This window comes from Ranitomeya variabilis, chromosome 2 (assembly GCF_051348905.1).
Source record: "Ranitomeya variabilis isolate aRanVar5 chromosome 2, aRanVar5.hap1, whole genome shotgun sequence".
Lineage (NCBI taxonomy): Eukaryota > Metazoa > Chordata > Amphibia > Anura > Dendrobatidae > Ranitomeya > Ranitomeya variabilis.
This window is the reverse complement of record NC_135233.1, coordinates 1,086,040,545-1,086,066,077: the sequence shown is the minus strand read 5'-3', so window position 1 is coordinate 1,086,066,077 and position 25,533 is coordinate 1,086,040,545. Positions and strand designations below refer to the sequence as shown.

Sequence of the window (25,533 nt, the reverse complement as noted above, 5' to 3'; positions counted from 1 at the left end):
ATTTGGTCTCCGACATGTCACCTGTTTCATGTATTTCCCATATTGGATTATTGTGTTAAATGCTGGGCCATTGAGAAGAAGAGGAGCCGGAGCTATAGAGCAATAGGGCACCAGAGTTAAGGAACATTTAGGCCACGTGAGCTCCACAGTATGTAGATGGCAGTGTCACACTCTCTGCTCTGCAGTCCTTGTGAGATAAGCGCCCGCTAATGACTGCTCCCGTGTATCTTCTATGTCTTGTGGCATAGAGCGGTGCCCAGCATGGTGGCATGGACAAGATATCACTAATGGTACACGTTGTGACTAGCATGGTATTGAAGGCAATGTTATGGAGGCACTGTGTGCCTGTAAATGTTATGGAGGCGCTGCGTGGCTGGCAGCGTTATGGGGGCATTGTGTATATATACTGAGTATATGTCATGTACATTATGAACAGATCAGTCATCAGCACTGGGGGTCCTATGTGAGGAGATCCCACCATTCACCTGGCATCTAAATGAGAGCAACATACTGATCACAACTCTAGGTAGAAAAATGTTAAAGTGTCTATATTGTTAATATTGTGTCATAAAAATTATTTTTCGACATAAATTGCTGAATATTCATTATTATTTGTGGCAGTAAATCTGTTATTACTCTTTATTATAGTAGCAGATTGTCTTACTGACCCCACAGCCTTGGTGAGAAGGGTGGTCTCAGAAGTGATCAGCAGAACACAGAAGGGCTTTTCATGTGACGGTGGGGATGTGACCGCTCGGATCCCCGGGACACCCAGCACCGAATCCAAACTGGTTCCTGTGTATAAAACTTAGGTAGAGCCACATTTATGTAAAAGGTTCTGAGTCTATGGATCAGGACATGTTTTTCCTTAGATTGACCGCCATTCTTAGGTGTAACAGAATCACTGGTCCTCTCCTCCACTTTTGGTCAAGGTGTAGAGGATTCTTTATTTCTTCTTTATTTTTTTTATATAGCGCTAACATATTACACAACGCTTTACAGGTTGCATACATTATCATCACTGTCCCTGATGGGGTTCACAATCTAAATTCCCTATCAGTATATCTTTGGAATGTTGGAGGAAACCGGAGTACCCGGAGGAAAACCAAGCAAACCCCGAGAGAACATACAAACTCTTTGCAGATGTTGTCCTTGGTGGGGTTTGAACCCAGGACTCCAGTGCTGCTGTGCTAACCACTGCGCCACCGTGCAGCCCATTAATTAACCCAGGATTAATGTGAGAAATGGAACAGATATTCTCCTGTTTGTAGCCCACCCATCAGACATGTATGACTTATAGTACTGATATGCCATAAATGTGAGGCGGAATCCAATAAATGTAAAGGGACATTAATCAATTTGAATGTTTTATTTTTAGAATAATAATAATAGTAATAATAATAATAATTAAGCATTGTATGGAAGGATGAGGAGATGTTCTTGGAGGAACCTCATTCTTCTTCTTCTGCAGATGTTTCTTGCAGGTCAGGAGGCCACAGGTGGATGGTACAAGTCCTCCCACACAGGTGAATGTTTTATTTTTAGAATTAATAAGTATATGGAAGGATCAGGAGATGTTCTTGGAGGAACCTCATTCTTCTTCTTCTGCAGATGTTTCTTGCAGGTCAGGAGGCCACAGGTGGATGGTACAAGTCCTCCCACACAGGTGAATGTTTTATTTTTAGAATTAATAAGTGTATAGAAGGATGAGGAGATGTTCTTGGAGGAACCTCATTCTTCTTCTTCTGCAGATGTTTCTTGCAGGTCAGGAGGCCACAGGTGGATGGTACAAGTCCTCCCACACAGGTGAATGTTTATTTTATAATTAATAAGTGTATGGAAGGATGAGGAGATGTTCTTGGAGGAACCTCATTCTTCTTCTTCTGCAGATGTTTCTTGCAGGTCAGGAGGCCGCAGGTGGATGGTACAAGTCCTCCCACACAGGTACAGCATTGATGGTGGCCATGCTGTACTTTCCTCGTCGTGTTAGTCGCGGAGCTTTTCTGCCCTCGCGATGTTTATAGAGCCGCGCTGACAGGCTGCAAATAGGCAGCTTTCTCTGATGGAGTGAGCAGCCCGGGATAATCTTCGCCGGCAGGATGAGATCACTCGGCGGAAGATGGAACCTGTGAGAAGACACATAACACTAATGTAAGTAACAGGACTCCATGTTCTGCCCTTCCTAATGAAGGACAGGGGTTCGTTTCAAGCATTAAAAGGTTAACTATTATTATAGTTCTGGTTTTGTTGTGTTATAGCACCACCCAGTGGTGGATAAATTTATAACCTGTGTTTTCCATGAATAATAGAGTGTTGCATTGTGGGTTTCAGCAAAGCATCATGGGATTGGGGAATTCCCCAGCCTTTTCTCTTGTATTTCCTGTTCACTCGTGTTATTCAGCTGTGTTGGAACTACTTCATTTACCTGCCACCCTGGTTAGTTTATCCGGTAAGATTGCGATCCTTGTTCTGGTAATATATTGTTCTATAGAATGTGATTACTGTATAGCAGCCAGTACACAGGAAATGTGGTTACCAGAAATCTGCTGTATGTAGTTATGTAGAGGTTGCACCATACTGTATGTTTCCCTGTTAGTTGCAGTTGTGTTATCGTTTAGCCCAATACTTATACATATCATTTGTATTCTTCTAGTTTTACCACGCTCATGTTTACCAATAAACAAGTTAGACTACAGAGAACAGTCCGCTTATTTGGGAGACAGAAGTGGTTTATGCCGTATGTCGGATCACACACCGTATCAACGTGTATGAAGACAGAACAGTAAAACGGAGGCTAAATACCAGCGGAGGCCAGTAAAACGGGTGCTAAATACCAGTGGAGGCCAGTAAAACGGGAGCTAGGCGCCGGGAGAACAGTAAAACGGGTGCTAAATACCAGTGGAGGCCAGTAAAACGGGAGCTAGGCGCCGGGATTACTGTAAAGGGAGGCTAGACGCCAGCGATAGCAAATACCACCTACGCAGCCGCTTGTACCACACCGCACTGCCTGCAGATACCACAGCGGCCGCCATACAGTCACAAGTACCGAGAGTGCAGCCCACCAAGCACCACACGTCTCAGTCCACGCTGAAGTCACCCCTACCCGCTCCAAGACGTCCTACAGCCTGCAAACGGACATAAAATGTCTGCAAGTCAAACATCTTCACTCAGGACCAGGTCCCAAACAAGCCGCTCTAGCAAGTCTTCCTCGAAAAGGTCTGCCACCCTCGCCCGAGCAGAAGCTGAGGCGGCGAAAGTGAGATCCTCCTTCGCTGCACAAGAGATGCAGTTAAAGTTAAGACAAGCAGACCAAGAAGCAGAAAGAGCCCGCCAAGAAGCAGAAAGAGCCCGCCTGCGAGCAGAACAAGAAGCAGAAAGAGCCCGCCTGCAAGCGACCTTAGAAAGGCTTTCCGCTGAAAAAGAAGCAGCAGCCACAATAGCCAAAGCTGAGTTTTTAGAAGCCGTGGAGTTTCCTGAATCCGAGCGAGGCAGCGACATACGCGGACCAGACCTTGATCATCAGGACCCTGCTCAACGCGTCTCAGAATATGTCCGCCAACATTCCAAAGTGGAAGACAACTCTGATCCGTTACACCAACCAGCCTATACAGATTACCAGAGATCCTTCCTCCAAACACCGTACTGGAAGCAGGAAAGTATACTGCGAAACGACATTGATCACCACTACCGTCCTACGGAACAGAAGGTACGGCCTCCACCCAGACTGACAGGGACACCCTTCGCCACTGAACGGGTTTATACAGACTTTCCTATGCCAGAAGCTCCTACCAGGTATGAGGATGCACCACAAACACCGCATAACAACAGCACACCAGCTCACGTCGGCACAGACTCAGCCACTATGAACTTTGCAAGGTTCTTTACCCGCCGGGAGCTGGTGACCAAGGGACTTGTAAAGTTCACTGATCGAGCTGAAAGCTACAGAGCATGGCGAGCCTCTTTTCAGAATGCCATCAGAGACTTGCATCTTTCCAGTAGTGAAGAGTTAGATCTTCTGGTTAAGTGGCTTGGGAGCGAGTCAGCTGAACACGCCAAAAGAATCAGGAACATTAACATAAAGTACCCACACACAGGACTTCGTATGGTGTGGGAGAGACTCGAAGAATGTTATGGGTCAATAGAAGCTATAGAAAATGCTTTGTATAAAAGAATTGATGATTTCCCCAAGATAGCAAATAAGGGTTATCAAAAGCTCAGGGAACTGAGCGACTTGTTAATGGAGGTACATGCTGCTCAGGCAGAAGGTGATCTACCAGGGTTGGCATTTCTGGACACTGCCAGAGGTGTGAACCCGATTGTCCAAAAGCTCCCTTACAACTTACAAGAAAAGTGGGTCAGTCACGGGTCCCGTTACAAACAGGCTCATAAGGTACCATTTCCTCCTTTCAGGGTGTTTGTAGACTTTGTTGCTCAGCAGGCTAAAGTTAGAAATGACCCTAGTTTCGATTTCACTATGTCATGTACCGCTGCCTCTGGTGTAAAACCCAGTAAAACACCAGTGGCAGTCCACAAAACTAATGTTACCTCCACAGGTTTTCCTTACAGGGCAAGTAAGTCTTCTCCAGAAGAGGACAAACCGCAGGATCTCAGCAAACACTGCCCCCTACACAAGAAACCTCATCCTTTCCTAAAATGTAGAGCCTTCAGGGAGAAGTCTCTAGAAGACCGTAAGAGTTTCCTAAAGGAAAACAAGATATGCTTCAGATGCTGCGCGACAACCTCACACTTCGCCAAGAACTGTGAAACCAGTGTGAAATGCACAGAATGTAGTAGTGTGGAGCACAACACGGCCTTACATCCTGGACCACCCTCAGGGGTATCGTCACGAGTAGAAGAGTCTGCCGAAAAACAGACGGACCCCGACGTGGACACCCCAGTGGTCACTTCTCGGTGCACAGAAATCTGCAAGGAACTCGTAGCAGGAAGATCCTGCTCAAAGATCTGTCTTGTCAGAGTATTCCCAGTGAGCCAACGGGATAAGGCGATCAAGGTATATGCAATCTTGGATGATCAGAGCAACAGGTCTCTAGCTAAATCCTTTCTCTTCGACACCTTCAACATTGCTGGTCCCGGCTCTCCGTACTCCTTGAAGACATGTGCAGGTACTGTCGAGACGGCGGGGAGGAGAGCAACTGGATTCAAAGTAGAGTCTATAGACGGTCAAACCTGCTTATCCTTGCCATCAATACTGGAGTGCAACCAGATTCCAGACAACAGGTCTGAGATACCTACACCAGAGGTAGCAGCTCATCACACCCACTTGAGATGTATAGCTCACCTGATACCAGAGCTCGACCAAGGAGCTCCTATTGTCTTACTTCTCGGAAGAGACATACTACGGGTCCACAAGGCTAGAGGACAGATCAACGGCCCACAAAACGCCCCATATGCTCAGAGACTTGACCTAGGATGGGTCATTGTGGGAGATGTCTGTTTGGGTGGAGCACACAGGCCGACATCAGTCAACAGCATGCTCACAATACCCTCGAGAATGGACGCCCGTCTCTCTTCCAGCCATGCGAGAGCAGTTTCCTGGTTAAAGAATTGCCACACCACACCCCTCCACCTTGTCCGTTAGCTGATCCTTCCTGTGAAGACCATGCATGCGACGGTGAGCAAGATCATATAGGGTGCACAGTTTTCCACAGGAAAAGAGAAGACAACCAGGTAGCAATGTCCATAGAGGACAGACTGTTCTTGGACATCATGGAGCGAGAGATAGTAAGAGATGAATCAAAGAGTTGGGTCGCACCTTTACCATTCAAACCACAGAGGCAACGCTTACCCAACAACAGAGAACTTGTCTACAGTCGATTTGTCTCCCTTACACGCAAACTGCAGAAGGCACCAGAAACAAAACAACACTTCTTTACCTTCATGGAGAGAATATTCCAGAGTGGCCACGCAGAAATTGCACCTGTACTTCAAGATTCCGAGGAATGTTGGTACTTACCTATTTTCGGCGTGTATCATCCGAAGAAACCAGGTCAGATAAGAGTGGTATTTGACTCAAGTGCCAGATACGAAGGTGTTTCTTTAAACGACGTCTTCCTGTCTTGTCCAGACCTCAACAACAGACTTCTGGGAGTACTTCTTCGTTTCCGCAAAGACGCAGTAGCATTTATGGCCGACATACAACAGATGTTTCACTGCTTCCTTGTTAAAGAAGAACACAGAAACTACTTGAGGTTCTTCTGGTACCGCAATAATGACCCATACAAGGACATCGTGGAATATCGTATGAAGGTTCACATCTTCGGGTACAGCCCTTCCCCTGCTGTCGCTATCTATGGCCTTAGACATTCGGCCAGAGAGGGTGAAGCAAAGTATGGATCGGATGTAAGATCTTTTGTGGAAAAGGATTTCTACGTAGATGACTGCCTGAAATCCACACCCTCAGAGGAGTCGGCAGTCAGTCTCCTGAAAAGGGCACAAGAAATGCTCGCTTCATCCAATTTGAGGTTGCACAAAATTGCTTCCAACAGCCAGAAACTAATGGCAGCCTTTCCCTCTCAAGATTACTCAACCGATTTAAAAGACTTGGATTTAAGCACAGACTCCCTTCCCATGCAGCGGAGCCTGGGTCTACTCTGGGATTTGAAAAAGGATGCATTCACCTTCCAGATCAGCGAAGAAGAGAAACCCTTCACGCGTAGAGGCGTCCTGTCCGTTGTGAACAGCTTGTACGATCCTCTGGGATTTGTAACCCCTGTAACTATCCAAGGTAAAATGATGTTGAGAGACTTCACCCAAGAGACATCCGATTGGGATGATCCGCTTCCCAGCGATAAAAAAGAATTGTGGGAAAGATGGAAAAATTCTTTAGAAACCCTGTCAAGTCTCTACGTGGCACGACCATATGCTTCTGTGCCTTCATCAGAAATCAAGGTGCAAAGGCTTTGTATCTTCTGCGATGCTTCAACCAAGGCAATTGCAGCAGTGGCATATTCGAAAACAACTGACATCAATGAACAATGCCACGTAAGGCTTGTTATGAGCCGGACAAAATTGGCCCCACTCCGTGAACACACGGTACCCAGACTGGAACTCTGTGCAGCTGTGCTGGCAGTAGAGTTAGCTGAGCTTATCTCGACAGAAATGGACCTGGAAATCAAGGAAGTCGAGTTCTACACTGACAGCAAGGTAGTGCTGGGGTACATTTGCAATGAAACTCGTCGCTTCTATGTCTATGTCAGCAATCGGGTGCTAAGGATCAGGAGATCCACCGAACCTAAACAGTGGCACTATGTGTCCACGCACCACAATCCGGCGGACCACGCAACCAGATCCGTTGAAGCAAGACAACTTAAGGACACAACCTGGTTCACCGGCCCTACATTCTTATACCGTTCGACGCCATATGTGGACGAGTCAAACATCTTTGAATTGGTGGATCCAGAGGCAGATGAGGAAATCCGCCCTCAGGTATCCGTTCTACGTACTGTGACTAAAGACAATCACCTCAAATCCCACCGCTTCAACAGGTTCTCAACTTGGGACTCACTTGTTCGTGCCCTCGTTTGTTTAATTCATGTGGCTCGATCCTACAAGTCAACGTCACCCGCCATCCAGAAACCTTGCAAAGGTTGGCACCACTGCAAGCTTGCTTTTACCGTTCCAAGCATGGAAAATGCCAAGAACTTTATAATCCGTACCATACAACGTGAATGCTACGCCAAAGAAATAGATAACCTCGATAAAGGCCAAACTGTTTCTAGAGATAGTGTCTTGAAGAAGCTTGATCCAACCATTGACCAGGATGGGCTGTTAAGAATTGGAGGTCGTCTTCAAGAAGCTGAAGTGGAATTTGGGGAGAAACACCCTATTATAATTCCTGGACATCATCATGTCACGACCCTGCTTGTGCAACACCACCACGTCTTGGTGAAACATCAGGGACGACTGTTTACTGAAGGAAATCTACGAACTGCTGGACTATGGATAGTCGGAGCAAAGCGATGCGTGAGTAAACTCATTTACAATTGTGTGATTTGTCGCAAACTCCGTGGCGGGACTCAAAAGCCGAAGATGGCCAATCTCCCACCAGACAGACTTAGTACAGAACCTCCATTTACCAACGTCGGACTGGACGTATTTGGGCCATGGTCTGTGGTTGCACGGAACACTAGAAGAGTCCAGGCCAATGCCAAACGCTGGGCTGTTATGTTCACCTGTATGTCCATTAGAGCAGTCCACATTGAAGTAATTGAGTCCATGGACACTTCAGGGTTTATAAATGCACTCCGACGTTTCATCGCCATCAGAGGTCCCGTGAAGCACATACGCTCCGATAGAGGTACCAACTTTGTAGGAGCAGTGAAAGAACTTCAAATCCCTTCCAACCTAGACACCACCGGTGTGGAAAGATACCTGAGTGAGCAGGGATGTACCTGGACTTTCAATCTACCACACTCTTCTCACATGGGAGGTGCCTGGGAGAGGATGATAGGAATAGCACGCAGAATCCTCGACTCCATTTTCTTGCAAGCAGGTAGTGCAAGACTCACACATGAAAGTTTGACCACATTCCTAGCAGAAGTTTCAGCCATCATTAATGCCAGACCATTGACTTCACTTTCTAGTGACTCTGAGGATCCGACCATTCTTACTCCTGCCATGTTACTTACTCAGAAAGCCAGCGTTCTCAGCGCTCCACCTGGAGAATTTAGCAACAAGGACCTCTACAGACGACAGTGGAGACAAGTCCAAAGTCTCTCCAATACCTTCTGGGACAGATGGAGGAAGCAGTACCTCTCCACCTTACAACCAAGGAAGAAGTGGCAGACCGACAAACCAAACATCAAAACCGGTGATGTCGTTCTCATGAAAGACAGCCAGTCACACCGTAATGAGTGGCCACTAGGCCTCATCACTAAAGTATTCCCAAGCAAAGATGGGAAGATCCGTAAGGTCGAGGTCAAAGTAGGCAAGTCCGGGGAAAGCAAACTATTCCTCAGACCAGTGGCGGAACTCGTCTTACTGTTTTCGCCAAAAGAACCTGTAGGTGGCATCGGTTGATGCCAAGCGGGGAGTGTTCTGCCCTTCCTAATGAAGGACAGGGGTTCGTTTCAAGCATTAAAAGGTTAACTATTATTATAGTTCTGGTTTTGTTGTGTTATAGCACCACCCAGTGGTGGATAAATTTATAACCTGTGTTTTCCATGAATAATAGAGTGTTGCATTGTGGGTTTCAGCAAAGCATCATGGGATTGGGGAATTCCCCAGCCTTTTCTCTTGTATTTCCTGTTCACTCGTGTTATTCAGCTGTGTTGGAACTACTTCATTTACCTGCCACCCTGGTTAGTTTATCCGGTAAGATTGCGATCCTTGTTCTGGTAATATATTGTTCTATAGAATGTGATTACTGTATAGCAGCCAGTACACAGGAAATGTGGTTACCAGAAATCTGCTGTATGTAGTTATGTAGAGGTTGCACCATACTGTATGTTTCCCTGTTAGTTGCAGTTGTGTTATCGTTTAGCCCAATACTTATACATATCATTTGTATTCTTCTAGTTTTACCACGCTCATGTTTACCAATAAACAAGTTAGACTACAGAGAACAGTCCGCTTATTTGGGAGACAGAAGTGGTTTATGCCGTATGTCGGATCACACACCGTATCAACGTGTATGAAGACAGAACACTCCATATCAGAGGATCCCGCTGTGCTGTCACTGAGGCCGGACGGCAGAGGAATCATCCATACACAGGTGCATGGTGATTGTCCGCCATCATATATGTGACAATCCCACCACTGACAGATCCGCTCCATGGCCGACATCACACAACATGGGGCTCATTCTCACACTCACCTCTTCTACTTTCCCCTTCTTCTACTCTCTCTGGTTTTTGTTGTTTTTTCAGTTTTCTTTTCCCCTGAACTGGTAATTCTAATAAAGAAAGTACAAGAAAAAGATGTTTTTTATAAACTCCTAAAAGATGATCGCTGTATCGTTCTATAGGATTCTGTTCTTCTTGTGTCCTGCAGTCCTGGTAATCGATTATTGCCCCATAATGGGGAGAATATGTCAAATATACATAACATCGGCCGAGGGGGTGAGAATTAGATTGTCCGGGGAACTGATTAATATGAAACCTGTCACGTGGTGTCTCTCCAAGGAGCTATGTCTCCTGATTAACATGATATTACTGCCAGCGTGTCACAGTGTTGCCTTATAATCAGTTACATAACATCCAGTATGGGCCCATATGTAGCCTTGGGCGCAGGATCCGGGGTCAGTTTGGCAAAAGACTGAATGGTCGCTTATGTATTTTAATGCATAAAAGAGTGAAGATTTTTACATAATGAATTGCTGCACTGTTCATTGTTTTAAAGGTAGACAAATGTTGTAATTTTCTGAGCTTTATGTGCACATTCACATTACAATTTTTGATCACAGGCTGTAATAGGATGTCTTATAGACCTGTACACACCTGACGATGGAGAGGACTCGCTGTCTTTAGCAGTGAAACACTGCTTGTCACCATCAGATTGAGAAGGGGAAGATTCTTCCTGGCTGTTTGGTAGAAAAAAACACAAAAATTAGAAGTGAAAACAATACAAAAGGAAAGAACATCAGTCTGCAAGGCACATAAGGACCTTTAGATACCATGGAGGGGATGTCGTGCTCAGGACCCCCATCTACCAACAAGAATGGAGAATCACTAGTAATATTGACCTGTAATAAACATGGAGTGATTGATTGATCACAATTATCAAATTTTATTGCTAGCGTTATCACAAGCCAGAACCACAGTGATCAGCAAACATGGTAGTACTGAGTTATACGTATCTTACATTTGGTCTTCTGAATATATATCAGAACCAAACCAGATAATAATAATAATTTACTCACATTTCTGAGTGTTTTGCACTTTCTGGGGAACACACTGGAGGTGACTTCGGTTCTTCATCGTTCATCACCCTGGTATTGGTGGAACAGAGCTAAAACATTGAGAAAAATAAAATAAATATATATATATTTTTAAACTTTATTTTACTTATAGGTTTTATGGATCTTACTGGCCAAACACTTACTTTCAAAAGCCTTTGAGAAGATGATATAAAGTTCAGGCTTTCTGGCCAGTCATTGCCCTCGCTTATATCTCCCTCTTCTGAATCAATGTGTTGATAACCGCCACATGGAGCTGTAAAGTACAAGCATTATTAGAGATTATTACTATAAGACACGGTCGCAGACAATCACCTATATATCACTAATAATTATGTGGAATGATTATCTCATAAATGAAAGACAAGACACACAACAGCTTTCTGAAGATGACGTCTCATTCTACTTACGCTCAAAGTAGCCGGTGTCCTCTTCGGACTGAAAATCAGGAATGTAATGTGGCTCCTTACTTAAAAGATTGTCAAAGTTTAAGTCACGTAGAAATGGATGCATTTTGATCTCTTTAGCTCCTCCTAGAAAAGCAAGACAATAGAAAGTGATACAGACATTATCAGATAGTCGGCTCCATATCTGTACAGTTTATGTTCATCTGATCTGAAGAAGTAAGAGAGCTGAAGTGAAGAAAATATACTGAAAGTCATAGCATGAAGAATACATTACCTGTCCCAAGTCTATGTGCTGGATCTTTTCTGAGCAGCTCAGTGATGATGTCCTGAGCATCAGGTGGAGGAGTGTGATTATCAAAAGTCCAAGTTATGTCATCTGTTACATAAAAAGAAAATATTACTGGAAGTAAAACGTCTTCATTTACTTTATGAAAATGAAAAATCTTTTGCATTAACCCAAGTAACTAAACCACAGAACCAATCTAACCAATTAGCAATACATCACGTAGCATTCAGATTATTTTACTTACCCCTGGTAATCCTAGAGTAAGTCTGAAATTTGGTATTCCCTTGAAATGGTACACAGTATAGAAGAAATTCATAGAGGATGATCCCTACTGACCACCAGTCTATAGGCCTTCCATAGCCTTCCTTCAAGATGACTTCTGGGGCTGTGTATTCAGTGGTGCCACCAATCTGGAAACCAACAGAAGAAGTAGTTGAGGAGCAAAGGAAATAATTGTGACAAATAACATCAGTGGAAAAAATAAAATATCAGAGATGGAGAAATAGATGAGATCACTAAAGCACAAGATCCTGTAGGTAAAACCAACCTCATGATCACGAAACTCTCTGGTGATGTCCTCAGTTGGAGGCTTGTAGGTATCTGATGTTGGTCTGATAATGCCAAGTTTGGAAAGTCCAAAATCTGTGACTTTAATATGACCAGTTGCTGATACCAGGAGGCTGTGAAAAAAAAGACGGAGTCAGCTACATGTAATAACAAATAGACTTTATGACAAGTTCTAACTTTCTTTCTCTTTATTATACTACAAGGGGCACTTACTTCTCAGGCTTCAGGTCTCGGTGCACCACGCCATAGCTATGCAGGTATTCCACAGCCAGGACCGTTTCTGCAATGTACAAACGGGCCAAAGGGAGAGGTAAAGGCCCTAAGATGTTCATAAGACTGCTACAGTCTCCTCCTACAGCAGAAAGCAAATATGACAGGAGAGGGTTTGTTACAGTGTAAATTGTACATGATGCGTGTGAATGACAAATAAGCAGAGACATTGGGGCAGGAATTTCATACATAGAAATATACTGAATAATGATGCAAAAAACACTATTGGAGCATAGACTAATAGTAATTAAGACTGCACAAAATGTCTATCCTCTTGTTCATTTCTCCATAAAATGCTAATCTACCGTGTTTCCCCGAAAATAAGATCTAGCGTGATTTTACAGTATTTTTAGAGTAAGATTGAAATACAGTATAAGCCCTACATAAAAAATAAGCCCAAGTTACAATAAGGGCCAGGTTTTAGGAGGAGGAAACAAAATGGGAAATTGCCCAGGACCCCCACTCTTTTAAGCGCCCCCAACATATCTATTGTGAGGTCAAGACTGATTAAGAACCTTTAGTGAACTTGTCATCACTGTCACATGAAAATGTCATCAAAGGTCCTTTAATCACGAGTGTCTAGAGGAACTGAAGGAGAGAGAGGCTGGTATGTATACTTTATGCAGTGTGAGCATATACATGTGTATGTGAAGTGTGTGTATATACATATGTACGTCTGATATGTATGTGCATATACATGTGTATGCAGTGTGTGTATACATGCGTATGTATGTGCAGTGTGTGAGTGTGTATATATGTGTATGTGCAGTGTGTGAGTGTGTATATACACGTGTATGTGCATTGTGTGTGTATATAGACGTGTATGTATGTGCTGTGTGTGTATATACATGTGTATGTGCTGTGTGTTTGTATAAAATGTGTATGTATGTGCTGTTTGTGTGTATATACATGTGTATGTGCAGTGTGTGTATATATATGTGTATGTATGTGCTGTGTGTGTATATACATATGTATGTGCTGTGTGTGTATATACATGTGTATGTGCTGTGTGTTTGTATAAAAATGTGTATGTATGTGCTGTTTGTGTGTATATACATGTGTATGTGCAGTGTGTGTATATATATATGTGTATGTATGTGCTGTGTTTGTATATATACATGTGTATGTGCAGTGTGTGTTTATACATGTGTATGTGCAGTGTGTATATACATTTGTATGTGCTGTGTGTGTATATACATGTGTATGTGCAGTGTGTGAGTGTGTATATACATGTGTATGTGCAGTGTGTGTATATACATGTGTATGTGCTGTGTGTGTATATAGACGTGTATGTATGTGCTGTGTGTGTATATACATGTGTATGTGCAGTGTGTGAGTGTGTATATACATGTGTATGTGCTGTGTGTGTATATACATGTGTATGTGCTGTGTGTGTATATAGACGTGTATGTATGTGCTGTGTGTGTATATACATGTGTATGTGCAGTGTGTGAGTGTGTATATACATGTGTATGTGCTGTGTGTGTATATAGACGTGTATGTATGTGCTGTGTGTGTATATACATGTGTATGTGCAGTGTATGTGTATACATGTGTATGTGCTGTGTGTGTATATAAACGTGTATGTATGTGCTGTGTGTGTATATACATGTGTATGTGCAGTGATTAATGTTCATTTTTTATTCTATAATAAATGTGGATTGTTGCTAATGGGGGAAAATATAAGACATCCCCTGGAAATAAGCCCTAACCCATCTTTCAGAGCACAAAATATTTTTTTTTAGGAAACTGTTAAAATCAAATGCAGTAAAATCCTCCTCTATCCATAGTGGACATTTTTGCCATGCTCAGTGAGGACATACACTAGTGGAGACGTCACAGAGATAATCATTTTTCTGGCATCTTGGTAACAGATATCTTACAGTAAGCGCAGTGTGGACAAGTAACCGTCCATGTGTCATATTCGGATCACAGATCGGGTGCTAGAGATAATCAGACCGGGACTGGATATAGATATGATGGATGTGTCCTACCTGGTACATATTCCATGACGATACACAGATGTCGCGTAGTTGGAAAAGAGCACAACATGGAGGCCACAGAGGGACAATCAGCAAATGCTAGGATGTCCCTCTCTAGAAAGGCCCGTTCAAGTTTTTGGGGATTTTTCAGAATTTGCTTGTCCATTTTCTTCATAGCGTATAACTGGTTGGAGTCTTTATGGCGCACTAAGTGTACGGTTCTGGAAAGGAAGAAGATCCGCAGTTTATAATGAATTCTTACCAACAGTCTGTCTGTAGACCTCACGTCTCCTATACTAATAGTGAATATTAGATGTACTGTCGTCACTACATAGATGATCACCTCTGGGAGGTCTTCATCCATGTCTCACCGTAACTAAACTGAATAATAACAATTTGATGGGCACAGAAGAGATGAGCGAATAAGTTACAGTGGAATAGAATTCTACTTTTACAAAGATCTGCATTCGCCAAAATGGCGTTTTGTTTTGTAATTCACTTTATCACGGATTTGGCGAAATGATGAGTATTGGCCACTAATTTTAAACCTTAAAGGCCATCAAAATGTTAAAAAATAAACAAATTCTTATACTCCTTTCTCCGGCCTTTTTACCCAACCATCTGATCCTTGCTGCATCTTCAAATCTCTACTGCCAGAGCTGAAATCCAAAAGTCCCTCAGGCGAGGACTTCACTTTGGTCATTGAAGAAGCCCAGGAGCATTCTGCGCAAATCCATGAAAGGTCACTTTGGTCATTGAAGAAGCCCAGGAGCATTCTGCGCAAATCCATGAAAGGTCACTTTGGTCATTGAAGAAGCCCAAGAGCATTCTGCACAAAACCAAGAACGGTCACGGTGTCATGACGTTGGGGAACCTTTGTGCAGTGGCAAAGAATCATCCTGGGCCTCTTCAAAACCAGAAGTTCTGGCCCAGCGTGAGCGGAGGCAATCTGAAGAAGCCGTGAGGAATGGACGTATGACGGTGAGAAGCGGAGGGGTCAGAGAGGTGAACAGTTAGGAGAGTATAAGGGTGTCTTTTATTTTTTACATCTGACATTTATTAGGCTCTGGGGTCTGAAGTGACATTACATTTGCAGAGAATAACTTCTCCATGAATGTTATTTATGCCGGATCTGCTCTTCTCTAGTGGACAGTGATGTGGACTCCTAGAATCCCTCTATGGTAACATTGCATGGGCCGGGCACCGAGACAGAGGCGTCGTCATAAGGAGCCCTAGGAAATGTATATTATGCCGACTCACCCAAAACCTCCACTGCTGAACTGTTTGATCTCCATATAGTCAGTCTTACAAGGATTTCTCCCTGGGGTCAATGATCCGATCGAGGCCTAGAAATAACAAGAAATCACATTAAAACATAAAATCTGCAGGAAAATAAAATCTACGGACGCAGGAACTTCTCCTGTATATTATGTCCCCGCTGATTACACTGCAGTAGATGTAGAGGACGTGATACACGCCGGACAGCAGATGTAGAGGACGTGATACACGCCGGACCCCCACAGACACCATATATAGGGGATATCCTCCATACACAGACATCTCTGTACCGCGGGGGAGGAGACGGGAGATCACACAGAGGCGGCAGGAATAATAATGCCGCCATCACACACTATAGATCTGATCTACATGAAGAAGAGGGATGTCCCATCATTATATGGGGGATAATACTATATGTGTAATTCACCCCCGTTACCTGATGATGCACAGACGGCCCCTCCGATACTTACACTGGCAGATTCCTGGATCTCCGGGGTCTCACATATTCCAGCGTGAGTGATTGTCGGCACAGTAATTCCTATAATAATGAGGAGACGTCGTGTATTAGACGATAGCGCATAATATATAACATATAAAGAAGGAAATGACACGAGCTCTGTACGTGGTGTAATACTGGGTATAGAGGATTCTGCACATTTATGGCTCATCCGTAGATGGATATTCTCCACCATAAATGTGCCATTGTTCAGGATCGGATTCATTCTAGAACAATGACATGATCGGGGGCCTATGAGCCTCCTTCTACATATTGGAGGTGAGCAGCAGAATTACCTGAGCCCCCTCCATTATAGTCTATAGGGGGCTCAGGAGCCGTCACCGGCCTCATACAGAGGATGGAGAGTAAATCTACATGTTCTCTGCCGTCCTCTACGATATCTCCATATGTGAATGTAAGAATATGTGATGATCGCTCACCTTCCGTCAGATCAGTGTTCAGCCCCCGCTGACCGGTATTAGGGTCCGGGATATTCAGGTTCTCCCCCTCTTCGGAGTCGCCTTCTGATGTTTCCTGATGGGTGTAATATGTGCAATTAATATAACATTTCACAGATACTAGATTACTGTATACAGGCCGAACCTGACTGAATAAAAAATACCTAATACTCAGCACCGCCCTCTCTGGCCGCCTGCTGCTCACCGCCTGCCATCCAGTCCTCTACTTTCCATTGTCATGCGCTGCTTCTCCGGGGTCTTCACTATAGTCCAGGACTGCCAGCCACATTCAGGACCCAGGGGTCACTGCTCATCATAAGGTTATAAGGAAGGGTCTGGAAGTCCTGCCCCATAGCGAGGAGGCTGGAAATGCAGCACACTGTGGTGGCAAAAAGGGGACCGTATGGCGGGCATTTCCCTCCAGAAAATCCACATTAATATTTAAGGGACTTGTATCTACAACTGCTCTCTAATAACTTCTATGATCAGAACTGCAGCATTTACAAGAAGGAAGATTGTGACGATCGAGTGCGATGGAGGCGGAAACACAAACTCCATACCGCTGAGTACAGACTGTCACCACAAAGGATGGAGCCGCAGAGACAGGCGGCCATAGAATGTCCTCTACCGCTAACATCATAAATCTGCCCAGACCAGGACATGTGATATAGAAGATGACGGATCCTTACCTGGCGCTCCAGGGAGCCGGACGGACGTTCAAGTATATACAGGACATTTTGGGCCAGTTGTGTAAACAAGGCCAATTTTCCACTAGTGGATTTTTCTTCAGCCTATAAAGATGGAAATAAACAGAAAGGGAAAATTATGAGAGAACATGAAGAATGGAGGAAGCCGCTTATGTCACCACTTTACTCCTGCGATCTGCTCTACAACTACTAGATATCTGGTGACTTGGTGCCAGATATCTATATATATAATTGTCTAAGGTCCACTTCAGTTTGTCTGTCTGTAACGGAAATCCCACGTCGCTGATTCAGCGATCAGCGACAAGCACAATCCGGCCTCGAATTGGCCCCTCCATACTCCTCTCCAGTCAGCGCCCACATAGCGTTAACGGACTGCGTTACACCTCGGCACAACGCAGTGTAATGCAGTCTGTTAACGCTGCTATTAACCCTGTAAGTGTGACCAACTTTTTACTATTGATGCTGCCTATGCAGCATCAATAGTAAAACCATATAATGTTAAAAATAATAATAATGAAAAAAATCATTATATTCTCATCTTCCGCCGTCCGCGCCAGCCTTTGCCGCTTTTCGCAACGCTCCGGTCCCAAGAATGCAGTACCGCAATGACCCCAGATGACGGAGTGGTCTCGCGAGACCGCTACATCATCAAGGGTTATTGCCGCAAAGCATCACTGGGACCGGAGCATCGCGAGGAGCAACGCTAAACGCCTGGGCTGGAACACGAGGCCGCCGAAATGTGAGTATATAACTATTTTTTATTTTAATTCTTTTTTTAACAGAGATATATATATATATATATATATATATATATATATATATATATACTAAGTGGGCTGTGTTATATACTATGTGGGCTGTGTTATATACTGCATGGGCTGTGTTATATACTGCATGGGCTGTGTTATATACTGCGTGGCTGTGCTATATACTACGTGGGCTGTGTTATATACTGCGTGGGCTGTGCTATAACTACGTGGGCTGTTTAATACTGAGTGGGCTGTGCTATATACTACGTGGGCTCTGCTATATGCAACGTGGCTGTGTTATATACTGCGTGGGCTGTCCTATATACTGCTTGGGCTGTGCGATTTACTATGTGGGCTGTGCTATATACTGCGTGGGCTGTGCTATATACTGCGTGGGCTGTGCTATATACTACTTGGCTGTGCTTTATACTTCATGGCTGTGCATATACTACGTGGCTGTGCAATATACTATGTGGCTGTGTTATATACTACGTGGGTTGTACAATATACTTTGAAAGAAGGAATATAAACCAGCTCACCCGTGATGCATAAACCAATCCTCGGGAGCACGGACCCGCTGTGTTCAGGCGTAAAGAGTCCAAAAAAGAAAAGAATGTCCAGCTTCACCGAATCCATAAAAAAGAGTTTTCTTTATTCACATACTATTGAGCATAGAGGATACAGACTTCAGCACAAGCCATATGGGTAAGAATCTCAACGCGTTTCTGGAGACTGAGCTCCCTTAATCATGACTATGCTCAATAGTATGTGAATAAAGAAAACTCTTTTTTACGGATTCGGTGAAGCTGGACATTCTTTTCTTTTTTGTGCAATATACTACATGGGCTGTGCTATATACTACGTGGGCTGTGCTATATACTACGTGGCTGTGCTATATACTACGTGGCTGTGCAATATACTACGTGGCTGTGTTATATACTGCGTGGCTGTGCAATATACTACGTGGCTGTGCAATATACTACGTGGCTGTGCTATATACTATGCTATATAGAATGTAAGTCCACAAGGACAGGGTCCTCTCCCCTCTGTACCAGTGTGTCACTGTAAACCTGTTTACTGTAAATGATATCTATAACCCTGTATGTAACCCCTTTCTCATGTACAGCACCATGGAATTAATGGTGCTATATAAATAAATAATAATAATATACTACATACATATTCTAGAATACCCGATGCGCTAGAATCAGGCCACCATCTAGTATATTATATTAGTGTTGGCCTAAAGAACAATTTTGGCGAATAAACGAAGATGTGCTGATTTCTGCCACTTACCTGTTGCACCAAAGTCCTGATGTTCTCCTGTAAATGCTCAAGATATTTCGAGCTTATACGACCTTGCTGGTATTTGGTCAGGCAGTCTCTCACTAGCTCCACAACCAGCCGGTAAGTGAAGCTGAGGACGCCATCGGGTAGTGGTAGCACGATGTCAGGGGCATAGGTGGTAAGAATCCCCTGAAGTTGTGCCAACACTTGAAAATTGTCTGGAGGAATATCAGACATTTCAAATAAATCCAATCGCATTCAGTATATCACTAGCTATAGAGCTAACCACTGAAAGCAATGACACCGGAATGTCAAAGTGACACTTTAGCTGTAAACACTGGTGTATGTAGGGGAGAAGGATTATGATGTCATAATATCAGTGACGTCATAACGGAATGTTGAGATGTTACCTTATATGGAGCTTCACACCATAAAAGGAAGTTGGCAAGCTACACAGGCCACAACATCACAGGCTAAGCATCAGTACCAGATGCAGGCATGGAGGAGATAGGTGTGAGCTTCACTTAGGGAATTTTCATGTTCTAAGATAGATCATTTATATCTGTTCTACATAATAAAAATTATACTATTATGTGTTTATAAGAAATCCGGATTCAGCTGCTAAAAGAAGCATCTTTACTGTGGGAACTGGGACTGAAGCTTACAGGCCTACGCCTCTCCCCACACCCACTTCCCTAGATTGGGGTCATTGCGCGGCTCTTTACAGCCGCCAGGCAGCATTATCTGGTGCCTATGACAGTGCTGCAATGCTAAAATCATCAGCATAAAAAATAAAATAAAAAGCTAATTATTCTTAATTATCTAATAACTTGTCCTTTTCATTATCCCTCATATTATAGTATTAAAAAGCAAACTGTAGCGCTGGTGAGTTCTATTGTCATAATAGCGGTGACGTCATCACGGAATCTTGTGATGGAATCTTACGGTATGTGGAGCTTTGCAACTTCTGATCAGTGGGGGGGATTTATAAGCTCTGAGAGAAATTATTAATATCAGTTATACACAATAAAAATCTTAATTATGTATTTATAAGAAATCTGGACTCTGGTGCTAAAAGAATTATCTTTACTGAGAGTCCAGGGACGGAAGCTCACAGGCCCACACCTCACCAACTCCCCCAAGATGGGGGTCTCTATTACAAATATGTCCCTGCCTGACATCTACATTTTACTACTTATTAATTATTAATTTTTATTATAAAACAGAAAAAAAGGAATCAGGGGAGCTCAGGGATTACTAGATATTTAGATCCATTTTTTGGAGAAAGTAACAGGTTCTCTTCAATCTTGGTGAATGAAACACTAGTCCTAACAAATCTCCTGCGTTCTCTGGTCACCGGGTCTGGCGCATTTTTGTATTCCAAGTGTCGTGAAACACCGGACAGAGAAAAGAACTGAAGAATCCTGGGTATTATAATCTGTAACCACGGAGACACATAGGCTCATAGAGCTGTATTCACTATACTATGGTTACAATTGTTTTTATTTTTTTTATTTTGATAGACCTAAAATAATATATCGTAAAAGATACATGCAGTATATTTTTTTACAACTGGAAGAATAATGATTCCAGAAGTGTCTTTCCACTATATATATATCCAGTATAAACTCACAACACAATGGATAATTCATAGTTTTAATGATTTTTTTGTAATAAATATTTGAATAAATATGAGAAACATTTTTACAAAAATACCATAAATAGTTAAATTATATCACAAAAATACTTCTTATAATAACATTACACAGCGATTTAAAAAAAATAGTCAAAGTTATCAGAATTTTAGCTCCTGACAACCAATCAGATTGCTGCCGTTTTGCCTCTTGCAGTGCGGAATTGATAGTTGGAATCTGACTGGTTGCTATGGGCAACACATTCAATATTCTCTACACTGTTTATATAAATAACCCTTGAATCCTTGTTGCCGATAGCAACCGATTAGAATTCAGCTTTTACATTTGTAAATTATACAAGAAAAATAAACGTGATTTCTGATTGGTCGCTGGGGGTAACAAGGAGACTTCATGACAGCTGAGGCTCCGTGACAATGGCGTCTGCTACTCCAGGTACTGGATGATGGGCCGGACACAGGTGCAGCCCACCGTGACCAGCTGCTTCTCCAGCCTATGGATGGGGACACATCCTCTCATCTCACGACGCAGGACCAGGACCTCCTGTCTGATGGGGACTGAGTTCATGCTGAGGTCCACGTGACCCTCCGGGTCCAAACATCCGCGGTGGAGACATCGGGCCTCGTTGATGACCACAGGGAGCCTGTTACTGTCCACATTAGAGCTGGTGGAAGGAGATGAGAGAAATCAGGACCCAGCAGCAGCCATGTTTACTCCTCACACTCCGGCTTCTGACCCCCATATATTATTATTATTATTATTATTTCTGCCGTTATTCCGCGTGCAGTTACCTGTATTCCCATGGAGAGATGGAGCGGCTCCTCACACTGTCCGCCATTAGTTGTGCAGAACTCCCACCGCCGACCTTCATATCCACCTTCACACGTGGAGGAAATGTGGTGTCCGGAGTGAAGGGACATCCCCCGCTGGACACGAGAGGGGTCTCCCAGTCATCAGCACCAGGGACCTGCTCTTCTCTTCCATGGACACAAGAGATGAAGATCAGAAGAAGCAAAGTGGAGAAAACCTGAGGACAGAAGATTCACATATGTGATAGGGACATTGTGGAAGCATCAACATTATGTAGTGGGATAAGGAAGGGTTAAATAATGGATCAATAATAATCAGAAGATTTATTCTGTATAATGCAACTTTACTAAATGTCTACAAGACTCTCATGGACCTTTCCCCAAAACAGAACAGAGCTGTAATCCACAGCGACCAGATAGAGAATGTGACCGATAGAAGAAACTCCAGAATGTAAGAAGGAAGGAAATCAATAATATATTATATTGTCACTGTCATTGTGTCATAGAGCAGGATAAGAAAGATAATGGTGGTGGCCCCATGTAAGACCAGTACTCACTATTCTGCTGGTGCAGTCACTGTGTACATACATTACATTACTGATCCTGAGTTACATCCTGTATTATACTCCAGAGCTGCACTCACTATTCTGCTGGTGCAGTCACTGTGTACATACATTACATTACTGATCCTGAGTTACATCCTGTATTATGCCCCAGAGCTGCACTCACTATTCTGCTGGTGCAGTCACTGTGTACATACATTACATTACTGATCCTGAGTTACATCCTGTATTATACTCCAGAGCTGCACTCACTATTCTGCTGGTGCAGTCACTGTGTACATACATTACATTACTGATCATGAGTTGCATCCTGTATTATACCCCAGAGCTGCACTCACTATTCTGCTGGTGCAGTCACTGTGTACATACATTACATTACTGATCCTGAGTTACTTCCTGTATTATACCCCAGAGCTGCACTCACTATTCTGCTGGTGCAGTCACTGTGTACATACATTACATTACTGATCCTGAGTTACATCCTGTATTATACTCCAGAGCTGCACTCACTATTCTGCTGGTGCAGTCACTGTGTACATACATTACATTACTGATCCTGAGTTACATCCTGTATTATACCCCAGAGCTGCACTCACTATTCTGCTGGTGCAGTCACTGTGTACATACATTACATTACTGATCCTGAGTTACTTCCTGTATTATACCCCAGAGCTGCACTCACTATTCTGCTGGTGCAGTCACTGTGTACATACATTACATTACTGATCCTGAGTTATATCCTGTATTATACTCCAGAGCTGCACTCACTATTCTGCTGGTGCAGTCACTGTGTACATACATTACATTACTGATCCTGAGTTACTTCCTGTATTATACCCCAGAGCTGCACTCACTATTCTGCTGGTGCAGTCACTGTGTACATACATTACATTACTGATCCTGAGTTACATCCTGTATTATACTCCAGAGCTGCACTCACTATTCTGCTGGTGCAGTCACTGTGTACATACATTACATTACTGATCCTGAGTTATATCCTGTATTATACTCCAGAGCTGCACTCACTATTCTGCTGGTGCAGTCACTGTGTACGTACATTACATTACTGATCCGGAGTTACATCCTGTATTATACTCCAGAGCTGCACTCACTATTCTGCTGGTGCAGTCACTGTGTACATACATTACATTACTGATCCTGAGTTACATCCTGTATTATACCCCAGAGCTGCACTCACTATTCTGCTGGTGCAGTCACTGTGTACATACATTACATTACTGATCCTGAGTTACATCCTGTATTATACTCCAGAGCGGCATTTACAATTCGGCTGGGTTTAGCTTGTTCTGGTAATTTATGTTCTAGGAGCTGTTATCTTTACATCGGGCTCTTTAAATTCATCTGATATAGTAAAAGTATTTCCCCTACTGAATTATTGGAGTTGTTAGTTTGTGTCTGATTGAAGCTTAGAGAATTGTGATTACAGCTCTGGAGTAATATTCCGGGTGTAACAATGCAGTAACTCTTCCGCAGTAAGATGTCGCTCACAATGACACAAACCCTTTATAACAACGTTCCCTCTGGAGCACTGGAGAAACCTCGCTGCCCTGTAATATTATAGTACATTAGATAGAACTCTCTGGATTCTCTGTTCCGTCACTAATAACAATGTGACAGTTAATAACCCCCCGGTCTGGTGATCAGAGAGGGGCCGGGGCTCTTACCATTGATGGTGCGGCCATTGTTCCTGTGGATGTGCTCTGCTGCCGCTCTGCTGCTGGACTGTGCGGTGACGCTGACCCCAGGACACATTATATAGGGTCGCACTTGTTTCTGGACTTTCCTGAGAAGCTCATTACTTTATACTCAGGTGTCAATGACTTTGTGGATTTTTTATAATTTTTCCTGATTTATTTTTCCTAATCTTCTGTAATGGGAAATACTGGGAGAGATAAAAGGGCCGGATCATCTCCCACCGTGGAATCCCGTAATCACTGATTAACCTGCAGAGCGGACACAGAAATAATATTCTCTGATAGATAAGAAGCGTCATAAACCCGAGCGCGGACTTGTAATAACCGGTGTGAGGAGCAGAAGACGTCCTGTCACCCCATATACTCAGAGGGGCATCTGCGGACTGCGGGGGGTTCTCATAGGAACCTATGGCCGCGTTATAGGCGTGTGACTGGTGGGATCACAGGGGGTAATTCTGGTTATTATTGTCAGGGTGTTATGTATGATTGTACCAATGCTATCTGGAATCATAGAGAAAGCCTGTGAGTCCTGATTGTTCCACCCACACATAGAGAAAGTCTGTGAGTCCTGATTGTTCCACCCATACATAGAGAAAGCCTGTGAGTCCTGTTTGCTGCACTCACACATAGAGAAAGCCTGTGAGTCCTGATTGTTCCACACAAACATAGAGAAAGCCTGTGAGTCCTGATTCCTCCACTCACACATTGAGAAAGCCTGTGAGTCCTGATTGTTCCACACAAACATAGAGAAAGCATGTGAGTCCTGATTGTTCCACCCACAAGTAGACATTGTTCCACCAACAGATAAGGTCCTTACCATAAAACTCTTTCCAGATAATAAAGGGGTTGTATAGGATTAAACATGGCTATCTTCTTCAAAAGACAGCTCCACCCATTTCAGCCACTATCACGCGACTGCAGACTGTTAAAAATGGAGAATTTGGTGAAATCAGTGGGGAGTGGAGATTTATATGTTAGTTTTAATGAGGGTCATGCAGTAATAAGATGAGCTGAATTTATTAAAAGGTGCATGCCATTTAATAAATTTGCGGCATCTTATTATTATTATTTCATATTATTATAGCGCCATTTATGCCATGGTGCTTTACATGTGAGGAGGGGTGAACATATAAAAACAAGTACAACAATGTTATACAATACAAGTCACGACTGGTTCAGGAGGAGAGAGGACCCTGCCCACGATGGCTCACAATCTACAATTGATGGGTGAGGATACACTAGGTGAGGGTAAAGCTGGCCATGCCGCTGTAACACCCCAGGTAACCGGTTGTTTTAGTGATGTTGCCTTCCTTTCGGGGAGGGTGATATCATGCTTGGAGGCAAGGGGATCCTCTTTAGTAGGTAACGCACCTACATACTGTCACGGGAAGA

At 43.5% G+C, this 25,533-nt stretch overlaps 2 protein-coding genes across 2 annotated transcripts; both read right to left on the bottom strand.

The window, feature by feature from the left end:
- Positions 1–1,403: 1,403 nt before the first annotated feature.
- Positions 1,404–19,699, bottom strand: LOC143810226 (microtubule-associated serine/threonine-protein kinase 4-like). Its single transcript, XM_077293097.1, has 16 exons — positions 19,412–19,699; positions 17,349–17,450; positions 16,642–16,735; positions 16,176–16,243; positions 15,688–15,773; positions 14,440–14,648; positions 12,389–12,527; positions 12,156–12,288; positions 11,853–12,018; positions 11,597–11,698; positions 11,326–11,448; positions 11,062–11,171; positions 10,880–10,968; positions 10,458–10,540; positions 9,836–9,913; positions 1,404–2,126 (listed from the first exon to the last, which is right to left on the bottom strand). The coding sequence occupies exons 1-16, from the start codon at positions 19,658–19,660 to the stop codon at positions 1,987–1,989; spliced, it is 1,971 nt and encodes a 656-aa protein (XP_077149212.1). The 5' UTR covers positions 19,661–19,699; the 3' UTR covers positions 1,404–1,986.
- A 1,543-nt stretch (positions 19,700–21,242) lies between these two features.
- On the bottom strand, positions 21,243–25,042 carry LOC143810225 (interleukin-17A-like). Its single transcript, XM_077293096.1, has 3 exons — positions 24,959–25,042; positions 21,846–22,081; positions 21,243–21,718 (listed from the first exon to the last, which is right to left on the bottom strand). Exons 1-3 carry the CDS (start codon positions 24,959–24,961, stop codon positions 21,481–21,483), a joined length of 477 nt encoding a protein of 158 aa, XP_077149211.1. The 5' UTR covers positions 24,962–25,042; the 3' UTR covers positions 21,243–21,480.
- Positions 25,043–25,533: the final 491 nt, after the last annotated feature.

What these genes read in the sequence shown, in the direction of transcription:
- LOC143810226 (XM_077293097.1), bottom strand. Translation starts at nt 19,660, where the DNA reads ATGCGATTGGATTTATTTGAAATGTCTGATATTCCTCCAGACAATTTT. An exon ending in GAACACTGATCTGACGGAAG is followed by an intron (nt 16,244 to 16,641) that starts GTGAGCGATCAT and finishes TCATTATTATAG; the next exon opens with GAATTACTGTGCCGACAATC. An exon ending in AGAAGGGGAAAGTAGAAGAG is followed by an intron (nt 2,127 to 9,835) that starts GTGAGTGTGAGA and finishes GTCTTCTCACAG; the next exon opens with GTTCCATCTTCCGCCGAGTG.
- LOC143810225 (XM_077293096.1), bottom strand. An exon ending in ATCTCTCCATGGGAATACAG is followed by an intron (nt 21,719 to 21,845) that starts GTAACTGCACGC and finishes TCCTTCCACCAG; the next exon opens with CTCTAATGTGGACAGTAACA.